Source organism: Haliotis asinina, chromosome 3 (genome assembly GCF_037392515.1).
Source record: "Haliotis asinina isolate JCU_RB_2024 chromosome 3, JCU_Hal_asi_v2, whole genome shotgun sequence".
NCBI classification, from domain to species: Eukaryota; Metazoa; Mollusca; class Gastropoda; order Lepetellida; family Haliotidae; genus Haliotis; species Haliotis asinina.
Window position 1 is genome coordinate 37,777,170 of NC_090282.1, and position 14,565 is coordinate 37,791,734.

Consider the following 14,565-nt stretch of genomic DNA (forward strand, 5'->3'; position numbering starts at 1 on the left):
GGAGTAACCCAAAATAACTGGTGTGTGTGTGATCACCCAATATAGGCTACCACCAATTTGAAGACACTGGGTACAACAGTTTATGAAATATTGCGTTAACAAGAATCGGAATGTCTGTATGTAATGAACACATAGTCTGCCGTTCTGCATTGCGGTACGGTGGCACATGTAAAATCACTTGCCCTGATAACTATACTGGCCGATTTACATGTTCAATTTTTAAGTAAACAACAAAATTATCATTGGAAATTCAACTGGACACTGGCACAGAGTGATATATAAATTTGCTTGCATGACAGATGACAACACGGCACTGGCACGTCAGGCCATGGTTTATTTCCACCTCTGTGATCAAAGGTTAGGTTGATACATGACTTCGTGTTTAGGTTTGCAACCATGGTTATGAGGCGGGAAACTTTCTTTCACAAATCATTCCTAAAAAGAACTGAAGAAGGATGAAGTACATGGTACAAGACAGAATAAGAATATTGCAACAACTTGAAATTCAGAGAATTCTCTCGTAGCTGACCCCATAAATAGTAACCTTGACACCACAGAGAGACATAGGGATAATCCTGGGCCTTTGGTGTGATGAAGCATGATCAGAGAAATGACAGTTATAGTTGGACACATTTATTTTCAACCAGGAATGTTTGCTGACATTGGCTGCAGATATTAGGATATATATTTTCCCCTACTCGATAAACTGCTACAACATCAAGTTGTTTATAGCTGTTTGTAGTGGTCTGCTAATAATAGTACACCGTGCTGTTTCATCTCAGGAAATAAAACATCTTCATTAAATTTTCAGCATCATATGATATATTTGTTCCACTACATCAAACAATGAGTTGTCATGTGTATCCCATGACAATCTGATGGCAGATTTCAGTGATTCTGTTTTTAACACTAGTTTGGAAGCAAAGACAAAACAGATGGGCTTTGAGCTGCATTTAGAAGAGATGCACATAAGGAAAAGGATTTTTATGGAATCCAACTTTATTATGAGGAACACAACGTTTCATGGTATAACTTCTTACTAGTTTGTCGGATATAGACAGAACACCCTACTGGTCACTTACGTGCTCTTCTGCCCACTCTGGCTTTCCCCCGCATTGCCTCTATGCAGAGGTGAGGACTCTGCCCGGGTACTGTCACTGTCTGTTGACTCATTCTTTGTTGTCCGCTTCGGAGGGTCATCATTGATGAGACCAACCTTGTCCCCTGTAGTTAAAAAATTACACAATCATTATCCATAAAATAACAGAATATATCACATTTTCTTGTGGATGGTGTTTCAAAATAATGCAGCTGTTTATAATGGACTGTGAATAATGTGCAAAATATATACATGATACATCAATGAAATGGACAATATAAGTCGTTTTTTCCCAAAACAGACCCATGAAGATCTGGGTTAGAATTGACCTTCAGTAACCCATGCTTGTGATAAGAGGCAACTAACATAATTGGGAGGTCAGGTTTGCTGACTTGGCTGACACATGTTGGTTGACACATGTCAACGCATCCGAAGAGTGTAGATTGATGCTCATTCAGGGTGATCCAGGTAACTGAAAATTTTGAAGATTAGTCATATTCACTAATCGACCAAGCACTGTTTTCTCACAAAAGAACACAAGCAATTTTTGAACACTTATTGCATGAACAATATTTTTCACATGATTGGTTTTGGGTGTGTTATTAAATCTACGTTACATAAGCAGTTCGAGTTCATCCCAAGTCATCACTGAATTCACCTTAAACGACCACTAAACTTAATGTTTTGGTACTCTTTTTATCACTGCATATGAAAGACTTCTGGTTAGTCATAAACGAAACACCGTTTTTTTAAAAAAAAAAACACCATGTGGTTAATTAATACCAAGCACACAAAAGTTGCTAAAAAGCTGTCTGCTTCTCTCTCGCCCGCAAACATACCACAGACACTGTTACATAACACTGTCGCCAGAGAACCGGATGTGACGTAACAGAAGGAACGATTTCCAATTAATGGTATAGAAAATGTGTAGCAAGCTCGTCATCTTGCTGATTTCTTGACGTCACCAAAGACATGCCGAACTGTTGTGTTGCCATCAGTTGCTCCTTGGGATCGGGTAATGGTGTCACTATGCACTGATTTCCACCGGACCCCATAGTTTGTGCTTAAATTGGTTGTTTGTGTGTGCGAAGCGAGCGTGTGGAAGCCTGTGGTATATACTAAATTGGATGGTTCGCCCCCTACCGCGCTTCCAGGATAGAAAATGGGAGTTTAAGTTTCATTGAGTTTATAAAATAAAGACTGCTTACCACACATTGCTGACCAAAAGGATTTTGCATGAATATAACGCTTCTTTCCTCGGACGTGAGGTTGTGGTTGAAGTGCCAACATTATCGTAAATAATATTATATTGGCCCCCGCCTCGATTCACTCGAAGAGTGAAATTGTTATGTTATACTCAATGTCATGTAAAATCCTAATGACCATCATTAAAATACATATTTTACTACCAGTGAAAAGTAATTTTGATTTTGTAAGTCAGTGAAAAGAAACTTAAATAGCATTTATCAAGACACAAGAAATGCCAAATGGGGGCCTTTGTTGGGTAATCTAAGTGGCGTTACCACTAATTATACCTGTTATAAATTCATTAACTGAGCATCAAGTGAATGATGACAACTTGTAGGTTTATACCACCTAACACGGACTACAACCTATTACAGTCTTTCAACAATCGAATATACGAAATGTATCGTTTCAGGTTTTTCACATTGCTGTATGGTCTCATTGGTCACCCAAGATAGCACACCTGGCAACTAATTGCATAATGTGCGTCATTCTTTTAAAAAAGTAATTAGTTAGCCAATAGTCAGTCAATGTATTGGTGGTTAATCCTTTGAAAAAAGGGTGTTGTTTTTACACAGATACAGATAGGACAGAGTGTATTCGGTATAGATTAGTAAATGTACATACATAAACACTACCTTTTGACAAATCCCCCATTTAAATCTGCATAAAACTAATTAATCAATCAGCGTGTTATCGGTTAATCCTTTGATCAATCCAGACATAAGAAATTCCAAATGGGGGCCTTTGTCGGGTAATCTAAGTGGCGTTACCACTAATTATACCTGTTATAAATTCATTAACTAAGAATCAAGTGAATGATGACAACGTGTGGGTTTATACCACCTAACACGGATTACAACCTAGCGACACCAAGTGATTTTGACAGAATCGTCTATGAAAGCAAGGGTAAACTAGGCAAAGCAGGAGACAAAACTAAGTCATAGTAGATTGTGAGAACATATGGCTTTCATTTTTCACAACAGCTTTCGCGATTTCAGGTTTGTACAAACTTGTAAACGAAGCAGTTTACCCCCTGAAATGTAGATGAATTCTGCACAGACCCTCATTTCTATACCCACTATTACGTCACGGAGACGCGCTGCTCTGATTGGCTGAAATTTCGTTTGCGGCTGAGAATTGTGCACTGTTGACAAAAAGGTTGATTTAAGATAATTAAAGATCAAAATGAACAGTTTTAATGGCGGGGTTTCATTTATAACAGTGTCAGCAAGTGATTTTGCATTTGTACCCCATTAGAGTATATGTGACCTTTAAAGGCTTCAGGAAATGTATGTTTCTAATGTACTATTCACCCTTTAATTTGAAGATGCAAAATATGCAAATGCATCCAAGGCACTTTGCAAAAAAAAAACCCAAAACACTTAAGAACTACATTTTTTCTTTACTTTATTGTGCATTAAGAAACATAACAATGTTCATTCACCCATTAATATGACTGTATGACTACGTTACAACAGAGACCATACACCGGTATATGGTCTCTGGTCACAACAACATTTTTATGACAATGCATGGAGACAAACAACCAGTGTAAAACTACACGAAACATAATAACGTTTCACAATTTAGATAAACATATTTCCTCAGAGAATGTTAATCCTACTATACTGAACCACAAAAGAAATGTTGCACTAATAGCAGTTTCTTGGTTTCTTACAGAACACACTTTAATTCACTCTCAGTAACAATCAAAACAGAGGTTTGAATTCAAACTTGACAATTATGGCTAACACATTTTGGGGAATCACATTTAGAGTTCACACAAACAAAATCACCAAAAATGGTATCTAGATACCCTAAAGTCAACATTGTGTGTGGGATCTATGGGCATCGATGAAAGCATTACACCCTCAGAACATGGAATGAATTAGCCAGTTGATGATGGCCATTGGCTCTTGGGTCCGTACTCTGCGAAGTGCATTATCAAGTCCAGCCACAGTTGTCATCCTTGGTTGGAGGTCATTCAGTCTACTCTGAATCTTGTCCCAAAGGTGTTCTATGGGAAATAAATCATAACTGAGTGCAGGTTATTGTAGGGTTTGAATGTCATGATGTCTTATGAAGTAAAATGTTTCTCTGGCAGTGTTGACATGAGCATTGTCTTGCTTGAAGATGTGATTTCTTCAATGTCCAAGATGTGGTTCCATGTGGGATCTTATAACTTGGTCAATAAAGTGAGCACCTGTCACATCATTTCCTCATCCTGGACCATGATTCTGGAACATTAAGGTTATTAAACTAACTGGTTCAGACACCACACTAAACCATGCTTGGACCACACCATGAGTCTCTTTCAACAAAACAGCTTCCATGCCTTCACCATACTCTCACTCTGCCATCCACAGTCAAAACACAATACTGGCTTTTGTGAGATAAAACCACAGTTTTCCATTGTCGATAATGTCCATTTTGATGCTGAGTTGCCCTTGAGAGTCAATTTTGGCAATGATGAGTGATGAGTACAGGGCTACGATATAGTCTGAGACAGCAGGGGTTTCTCCTGCGGAAAGGTTGACGCACTGTCTCGGCACTGATTGGTCTGTTGTAAGTCCCAATGTTCTAATCGGATGTTTCCATCCTTCTTGGGAAGCAATCTTGCAGGTGGTCGCACACAATCTGTGGGTCTTGAAGTTGTGATGTCATCCACAGCATGGACATTCTTGGATGCTGTTAGTGACCTGAAACCACTCTTGCTGTCAGTAGATTGTCCTAACATGAACACTGAAATGATTGGCAGTGTGGCCAACTTCCAATCATCTGAAGACTTGGTTCCTCTTATCTCTCATAACTTGTGCCATGGCGATTGTGTCAAAACAAACATGATTTTGGGCAAGTTTGGGACTCACTTTTATTGGTAGGGTTATCATGATGTGCATTTTCATTTTCACGAATGTCATACAGAACCTTTTACCACATCTGCCTTTTCAGGTGCTTGTGGTCGATATGCTTTTTCACCAGAAAACACCATGATGTTGGTAATAAATATCAGTATGGATTGAAAACCATGGTAACAAAATGATACAATCATAACAAAAACACCTTTTTCCAAGAACGAAATTTTGCATTTGTTTTTTAAATGCAACGTTTCTTTTGTGGTTGAGAATATAAAGAGATGTGAGGGGTCATAAAAGATTGAAGGGATTGAAAAACAAATGATGTCTTGATCAGACAGTGTAAGATGAGATGAATTATCATATGGTAACTGCCTGTGGCCAGGATACTATGCTGGAAAGTGAGCTTTGGTAATGGTAACTGTCTTGTGTTGTGTGTATGCTTATTGCAGCACTTATATTGCATACGATCACCATGATCACTCTGAGTTGTGTACGCACTTTTTGCACCACCGCAGTCATATGATCACTGTGTGGAGCTATGTATGCACTCTCCTACCCAGAGTTCCATGCGGCCAGCCACAGGCCAGAAAGACATGCAGACTTGTCACATCTTAGTCCATTAAATATAATTTACACATTTCGTAAATCTTTTATTTTTGATGAGTCTACACATCTTTGACAGAATGGTTTAGTTTCACTGAAAAATATCCCTTAACATGTAACACTATTTTGATTTGCATAGTGATCCTTTGTTTACATGGGTTGTAGGGTTCCATATTACTTCTTTATGTGGCATTTAGAAATTGGTGTGATGAATAAGGAGAGTCCTATGAATTCACAGCTTCTTTAATATGACACATGCAAAGTTTTGGTGTGGCTTCTAGCCCCATTATCAAGCAAAGAAGCTGTTCAAAAAAGGGAGAGTTCTATTAATTTACAACTTCTTTTATATGATGCAGGTGACGTTTCATTGTAGCTCCTAACATAGTTATCATCACCTGCTTGATAACGGTGTTAGAAGCTACACTGAAACGTCACATGCATCATATAAAAGAAGTTGTAAATCCATATAACTGTCCCTGTCGTTCATGGTTCCACATGCTGTCATCGAACCTAACGGAGAGCAAAACGACGCAGCCCATTTGATATATATATGTGTGTATATTTTATCAATGTACACCATAACAAAAAGTACACTGAAAAACTTGCGTGTAGCCAGTCTCTTTTCGTTTACAAATATCCGTGTTTGTTTATAAACAAGAGAAAAGTCCAGTCATGTGATATGCAAATTAGCCTGTGGCAGTGATGTTATGTTAAGTGTTCACTGTGCTGGAGTGTCTCTGCACCAGTAGAGTGACATGATCACATCTTTATTCCATATCAGCTGGAATAGCATTCTGTGGAACAATCAACAATAGATACCTAATCTGCAATAGACCTGACAAAGTGACACACAGACGTACCATGGATAACAGCAAAACACACAACCACAGACAGATGTGTGGTATCACCTGTTACATCCAGACGGCTACAACTGTTTGGTATTCATTCATGATTGTTTGTTAATAATCATTTAGAGAAATAGAATCTCTCTCACCAGACTATTAGAAACAACAGCTGGTAGTATTGACTGTGAACAAATGAAAGACACACTTATTTGGCCTCAAACATTGAGAGATCAGAACACTAATGTAAATAATCAAAAATCGCTATCAACTGCAAATTGTTTATATTAAACTCAAACGAGTGAAATGGGTTTGCATAATTTTGTTGCGTCAACAGGGAAGAAAACAGTTTCATACCTATTTCTCCTTGATTTTTGTTGATGATTTAATATAAGGGTAATGACACGAACCACTTGGTTGGTTTTCATGCTTAATTTCACACACTGGCAACATAACCATGGTAACCTAGTATGTAATTATGTGTAACCTGACTCACCCTTGAACTTATGCACATAGTCAGCAGATCAAACACATGTTGAAAAAATATTATCATAATACATTATGCATAAGATGCTATTTTGTGTTTATGGTATCAAAATCAACATATTTGACCAACACTTGGCTAAATGGCACATAAAAAAGTGGAATTCTCAAAGGTCAGGGAATGTAATAATTGTTCCTATTATCATGAATATTTTATTTGTGTTGTAAATAAAATAAACACCATGCTAGCCCAATATTAATGGAATTACTAAAACATGTTAAAATAATGTTTCATATTTTCAGTTATCTGGTACATTGCAAAAATACAGCATACATGTATTTACATTTCTTGTGCATGATATCGTGCAATTGTTTTTTTCATCAAGATGCTGACTAACCTCTTTTTGGGATGAAAAACTGATGGTTTAAACAGTTGTGCACAATAGGGAGGTTTTAAGAGTGGCATCTTGTGCTTGCATGACATTTATTGACTACGACCACCCTGTACTAACAAGGTTTACACTCTACTACAAAATGCATCATTACACATGTTTGACGAAACTCCGAAACCAGTTCCATTCCAAGTATACTGGACATAAGCATAAGGCTTGCAAAAACAGCTCAATAAAAGCATCAAAATGAAAAGGTTCTGCAATGATTGTAGCTTGTTTTTATTTTCATGTTTGCTTAAACCCTACACTCAGCAATATTCCAACCATATGGTGGCAGTGTGTAAATAATGCAACAGTTGTGGTAAAGAACTATCTGTTTATCGAAAACTTAAAATAAATCCACTGTGGCTATGCAGTTGGCATCCATTTGCAGCGGTTGTGTTTCACACCTGATGGGACATGGGGAATATAGGTAATTCCTGTGGATACTACTGCATTTCAGAGTTTTGTTTCTGTGTGAATTCAGTGTTAGTCAGTCTAAGTTAAGTAAACTTAGACTCAGTACTATTTGTAACACTGCTTACACTGAGCTTAACCTTGGTAGAAACCCTAGTAGAAAGTTGCATCAGCTAACCCTTTTGTGCTTTTGACTGTCCAATCAAACGAATTTAACAATCAGAAAATGGCTACTGTTTAGGGATCTGGGGCACTTACAAAATTCCCAGTCGCTGACCCTGATCTCTCCACACAGATATTTGACCTGCATTATATATGCTTAGGGCTTTTGGTTGACATGGTTATCATCAGCTTATATTTCTGCAAGCTGACATCCAACAGTATTGACAAAAACGCTATTTTCAGTAATTGTCTGATCACTATTGTGTGTTCCATAAGAATCACTTGGAAGCAAACGCACAGAAAATAACATTCAGAATCTTTTTCGAGATAAGAATTCAGAAGGTATGGATGAATGTCAACTTTTGTGATTTGTAAGCTGTATTCTGATTTCCCAACTGAAAAGGTTTGCTGACGTGAATTCCTGCTTGGTTTTTTAAACGCAGTACAGCAGTGTAATGAATAATACTGAGACAAAGGTCGTTACACAGACTTTTGGGTATGAGTGTTTTACACATCTCTGTAATATTTTAGCTGTTCACATTGAATGTAACCAAACATGTTATTTAAAAAATGTATAGGAAGAATAATGAAAGACGGGACTTGACCTGAAGAGAAACTGTGCTTACTCCTCAGGGTTCCAACATTTGAACATAGCTCTTTTAATATGTATCTAGGGCAAATAACTGCACAGGAGGAAAGACAATACAAGCAGAACATGTGTATGAATAATGCATACAAACAAGTGTAATTTTTTCATGTAAAAGTGTCTGGGTTTATATCACATTCTGAATAAGCTATGTTTCTATTTGTAATGGTTTCTGAATACAGTCATCTTTCACAATAACTCTCCTCGCAATACCGCGAAGCATGTGGTCAAGTAGTTCATAAAATTGTGTCGCACTCTCAGTACGTCGGATATAAACATGACTTGAATCAGTTCTTACCTCAACAGGTTACTAGTACTTCTAATCATTTACTGTGAAAGACATTGTTAAAGGTCACATGCAACGTAAAACACAACTTTGCAGATTCTGATACCCTTAGGTATGCACTTACTGAAACAAATCATGAAAAGTGCCAATTCAGTCTATAAAGTTGAAAACAATGCGATGAGAAAAAAGCCCGCGAAATCGGAGTTCAAACGATTCACTAAATTCCCCCCAGCGCTGGGGGGAAAACTGGTTTCAACAGCTGTGCTGCGCTGCGTCCAGAACGCATGCGCAGTGAATAGGTTCGCGGAGCTTGAAACAGTATGCATGCTCGGAGTATAAGGTCGTGAGCAGTAGTCTAATCTTGGTTGTGTACACAAACAAGTAAATAATCTACACGTTAAATAAACAAGCAGGTTGATTGTAGTAAGCAGCCTCTGTCACAGAGAAAGCTCAATGTCTAGTTTATTGACACCTGTATGTCTGCCTGCCTGTCTGCTAAAGACAATATACAATAGACAGCTTCAATCATTGACCACATGCAATCTGAACTTAACACCTATCAGGCTATACGCCATAAACAAAATAAATTGATTTATGACTCGCGCACCTGCGTCCAGTCTCTGCCACATTATGTAACTAGGCAGGTGTGATACTTGTACACATGACAAGTTTTTATGTCTGTGGGTTGCAAACAAGCTACATACATTTCTTCGAATGACTTGATTTGACGGAAACTGGTGCAAACTCTTTCAAGTCCTGCTTTGTACTTGGACGAATGACACTTTCCAGTCATGCAGTAGTTCACCATCTCTGCTGAGATGATTTTTGATTTGATCGAACTCAAATTCAGAGAACTTGTATTTACAAAACCCAACATTTCTACATACATTCTTTATGGATAACAACTTCTTCTAGTGTATATGATTTTGTTTGACAACGGTATATGAATTCATACTGAAATGATGCATCAAGTACAGTAAAAGAAGTTGTTATCCATAAAGAATCTTACTTTCTTGTGACTAGCCATATTTATAAAAGGCCCATCAAACAGATCATCTTTCTATACACACAATGCGCCCTCAGCTTATCAGCAAATGAACCAGCCAATCGGAAGTCGTCGTTACCCTTGAGTGCACAGCCACCCGCTATGACTGGGTTCGGTCTCCCGAGGGCTTCGTTTCGAGGGAAGTAAGCCCAAGTACAAAATATTGCACTTTTGAATCGCGTTTGTACACTTATAATTTTGTTTATTTGTTTTTTTACTGAGCAACAATGTATATCAGATGTCATGAATAAGTGATAGTTGCGTTTTAATTATGTTTGATTTTTGGGTTGCATGTTACCTTTAATCAAATTCATTGTGCAGGGGAGGCAATTGCAAAAAAAGATTAAAACATGGTTTGATATTAAAATATGAAATAAACTGAAACCAATATGGCATATATTCTTTCAAATGTAATTACAGTTAATAAATATTTTGAAAACATTATTATGTAAACATAGCTAAATATAAACACACAGAATGCTGCCATGTTGATGCATGACATCAAAAGTTGTCCTGCCTTTCATTTCATATAGTTAAACTTGATTATGCTGATCAAAAGTTAATAGTGAATTCAGGGCAATATTTTAGGTTCAGTCAAGATACATTCAACTGCATTATGTTACAACAACAAAGAGGGATAAATTCTTTCCCTTCATGTTATTAACCTTATGTGTTGAAACATATGAAGAAAATATTAAAGTTCATTGATTTGTTACAACTCAAGAGTTCCAGATATCATGCTGAAGATGACTAGCAGATTTTGTCATTAATCACACATTTGATCACGGCTGATGATCTGATTTCTTTTGAGGTTTGAATAATAAGGGCCATAAGTATATGTGTACGTGGCATGCCATTTGAATGAAAAAGACGCTTTTGAAATACTGAGACACTAGCCAGTAACTTGTGCCATCCAGTATGTGAAGAGAGATTCAACAGATTAAATTGTGCAAAGAATGGTTCGACAGACTTTTAGGCTAGTCTGCCAAGAGACTACATATCCAAGCTGCTGTTCCATCAACTACACAGCCAGATACTAATGAGATTTGCATTGCCTTCTCATGTTAATAGCATTGTTTTTGGCAACCCTAATTAGACTTGTTTTTTTATATATTTGTAGGAATATTGTCCTGAATCAGTTTGCTAAAAAGACACCTTATTCCTCCACTGGCTTGTGCCAATCCACATCTGACTGTCTGATTAGTGTCTCTTTCATTCACAAGACAATGCCTGCCTAATGCTTAGTGTTCATGAATAGCGACTGACCCTCTGACAAGTCTGCAAGATTGGCCAGTGGTCAGATAAGTCACCAACCTGCATGACCCAGTGTCTGACTGAATATTTCACAATGACTTTGTCTGTAGTTGTTATATGAGGCACATAACACTTGTTTGCTGTTTATAAATATTATGTTTGTTACTATATAATGTTAATAATTTCAGTGCCAGTTATAAGAAAGGACAAGGTATGATAGAGGCCCTTATTGGCCCACAACATGTCATGATTATCCAAATTTTACAACATGATAATTTTAGTATAAAAAGGGCTAAATTAATCGTTGAAGTTACCTCCAATTGCCTTTTTATGTTTTTAATGTTGTTATTTTTCCTCTTTGAAGACCTCAAAGTTAACATATTTAGCAATATCTTCTAGAAACCTGCATTTTCTTATTTTCAGAGTGATAGACAAGTGTGAGCAAAAGCATGACCCATCCCAATTTTTTCACCACATATGAAGAGAGTAAATTAGAATGCACACATAAAAAATTGTGGTGGGTCATGCTTTTGCTCACATCAAAATCCTTAATTATTTTGGGTTGTTTCAAATCTCTTTATTCTTACCTTTACGGACGAATGTTAATCTACAGACAACCAACTTAATTCCTCACGTTTTAGATTAAAACATTTCCCCATCTGATCGACACATCGGTTTCTAAAAACAACCTATTTGTCGTGAATTTTGACACAGAGGAGACACCACATACCTGCAGTCTATGGTATCTGCTTATCATACTGTTCAATGTCGACTCTGTCACAGTCTGTGGCAGAGCTTTACCAAAGTCGGAACATTTACAATAATCTGCTAAAATCCTCAAAATGTCAATGAATTGTTTCCTCACCATGACCTGCTGTTCCTTCCATTGTAGTTGGGCCAAGTTCCATTTGCAAAGTTATGCGATAACACGTCAATAAGACCTGAACATTTAAGTATCGACCGAATATATTGCAGTATTCTCTTGTGTTTGACACATCTGTCACACAGTCGGAAGTAAACAACGTGTTATCTCCCTTTGAAAACCCTTTGAACTGGTTTCATCCTTAGCATGCGTTCATCGTTGGAAGGGACCCAGTTTGAGAAATTGATGTACACGTATCTTGCTTTTCAGGGGATTGTATTGAAAGTATATATCCTGGGTCCAACAAGCGTACACCGATATCCATATCCATATATATCCTTCTCTATATGTATATGGATATCAGTGTACGCTTGTAGGACCCAGGACGTATTATTTTCAGCAATACAAACCCTGTGTCTTGCATTACCAGCAACAGACCCACGAGATCGTAGTATGCTTTGACACTTTTTTTAGTACAATATACTAATTACATTTATAGCCACAACGAGGGGCCTAAGTGGAATCGAATTTACATGGCCCGTGTCCTGCTCCAACGTAAGTGTGTCGAACTAGTATCTTGAAATTGTTGTGCATGAAACATTTAACCTGAAAATATGAGAAAGTAGGATAGAAAACAGAACATGACGACCCGATCCATATACCGTAGTTCCTCGATTAAATATTATGGTTAGATTTTCTTATACTGAACCTTCAATACATTTCTGTTAGACACTACAGCCCAATGCAATATTGTTTATCGTTTATTGCGTTAATCACGTTTTAGGAGGCAAAATCTACTTATTTACTAGATGCACATAAGTTCTTTCGCTTTATAGCACTTGTTAACAAAACGCTTACTGCATCAAGAAACCCATTTTAATTCTTAACCTGTGAAGGTGGAAGCCATTGTGGTTCATTTAATAGCAAATATATTAATACATCAATCAAACTGTTAATCGTCGTTCCTACGTCCAGAAAACGTTCATTGTGGTATACCTTCAATACAGAAGAAGGTCTCATACCTCGAGTACAATCAGCTCTGTCTTTGTACCCGGTAACGGTGACGGGTTCACAGGCTTGGAGGTGCAGCGAAGAACATTTACGCACATGACTGTTAATTCTGCAAGTGTCTTCAACCAATACCTGCATGGACATGCTACGAAGAATGACTGTGAATCATATAGGTATGGTAGACCATGTGACATGTGACTTAAGTGAAGCACGAAAATAGATGAGTTTTGGATGATCCATGAAAGGCGACTGCCCCTGTGGTTGTTATGTACACTTTAGTTATTATCCGTTAGCTTTCAGACCTATGAGTGTAGGCCTAGAATTTCACCGCTCGTTTAGCGCTAAAATAGTCGTTAGTGCCATGCAGTAACCTACTACTATTTTAGCGTTAAGAGCCAACAACAACAACAACAACAACAACAACAACAACAACTACAACAACAAGAACAACAACGAGTACAGTAGCGGCCTTGGGGTAAAAGAATTGTATTAAATCCCCCAAAATACAATCATCTCATCCCAACGTGACAATGGAACACGGGTTAAAAAATGTTGAAAGGGGCGATAATCCTAACTCACTGACTGACTCACTCATACACTCACTCACCCCATACTAGACTTAATCATATGTCATGCAGTGGAATTAAGCCAGTGTTTCTCACGCATGCTGGTTCATGTGCATGGGTGGCACATGGACACTTTGTATAAAATTTCTAAACATGGATTTATTCTGAAGAATTTATATTGTATATGCAAGGTTTGCTTGTGTTTATTTACAGTGAGTGAGTTTAGTTTTATTATTGCCGCTTTTAGCAATATTCCAGCAATGGCATGGCGGGGGACAACAGAAAATGGGCTTCACACATTGTGCCCATGTGGGGAATCGAACCCGCGTCATCGGCGTGACCAGCGGACGCTTTATCCACAAGGCTACCCCACCGACCTGTTTATTTACAGAGATATCTGTCTCACAGCTCATTACATCGTACTATGCTGCACACATTTGAAATGTCTAAATATTCTGAGCATCAGATCTGGTAGTGCCCGATTTCCCCAAACCCTGCTGTACATGTCCGCTGTCTGCTCGTGACGGAAGTGTTCGCTCTCGGGGTGTAATTATCATCGTTCTTCTGTATGAATAATTTATCAGCCCATTTACTGACGAATCCTGTTTTTGCCATTTCTCCAGTGAGACCTTTAAACAAGTGATGGATAATGAAATAACAGAATGAGATCAATTTTAAAGATGGCGAGATTGTGCAGTCCCCCTTCCCCTTGTCTGTTTCACCACTTAGTGTTTTTCTTGATGCAATTTTCCAAC

General features: G+C 37.8%; 3 protein-coding genes across 3 annotated transcripts in view; all 3 read right to left on the minus strand.

The window, feature by feature from the left end:
• The window catches only part of LOC137277949 (glutathione hydrolase 1 proenzyme-like), a 29,186-nt gene extending 16,841 nt beyond the window's left edge, over positions 1 to 12,345 (minus strand). Inside the window, exons 1-2 of the mRNA XM_067809964.1 lie at positions 12,237 to 12,345; positions 1,083 to 1,224 (exon numbers count right to left, since the gene is read on the minus strand). Coding sequence (XP_067666065.1) covers positions 1,083 to 1,224; positions 12,237 to 12,279 — 185 coding nt within the window. The 5' untranslated portion in view covers positions 12,280 to 12,345. The remainder of the gene's footprint in view (positions 1 to 1,082; positions 1,225 to 12,236) is intronic.
• LOC137277953 (uncharacterized) overlaps positions 1 to 14,565 on the minus strand; it is a 182,576-nt gene that overhangs the window by 85,224 nt on the left and 82,787 nt on the right. The window lies entirely within an intron of this gene.
• LOC137277950 (uncharacterized protein DDB_G0284459-like) overlaps positions 1 to 14,565 on the minus strand; it is a 156,385-nt gene that overhangs the window by 46,517 nt on the left and 95,303 nt on the right. The window lies entirely within an intron of this gene.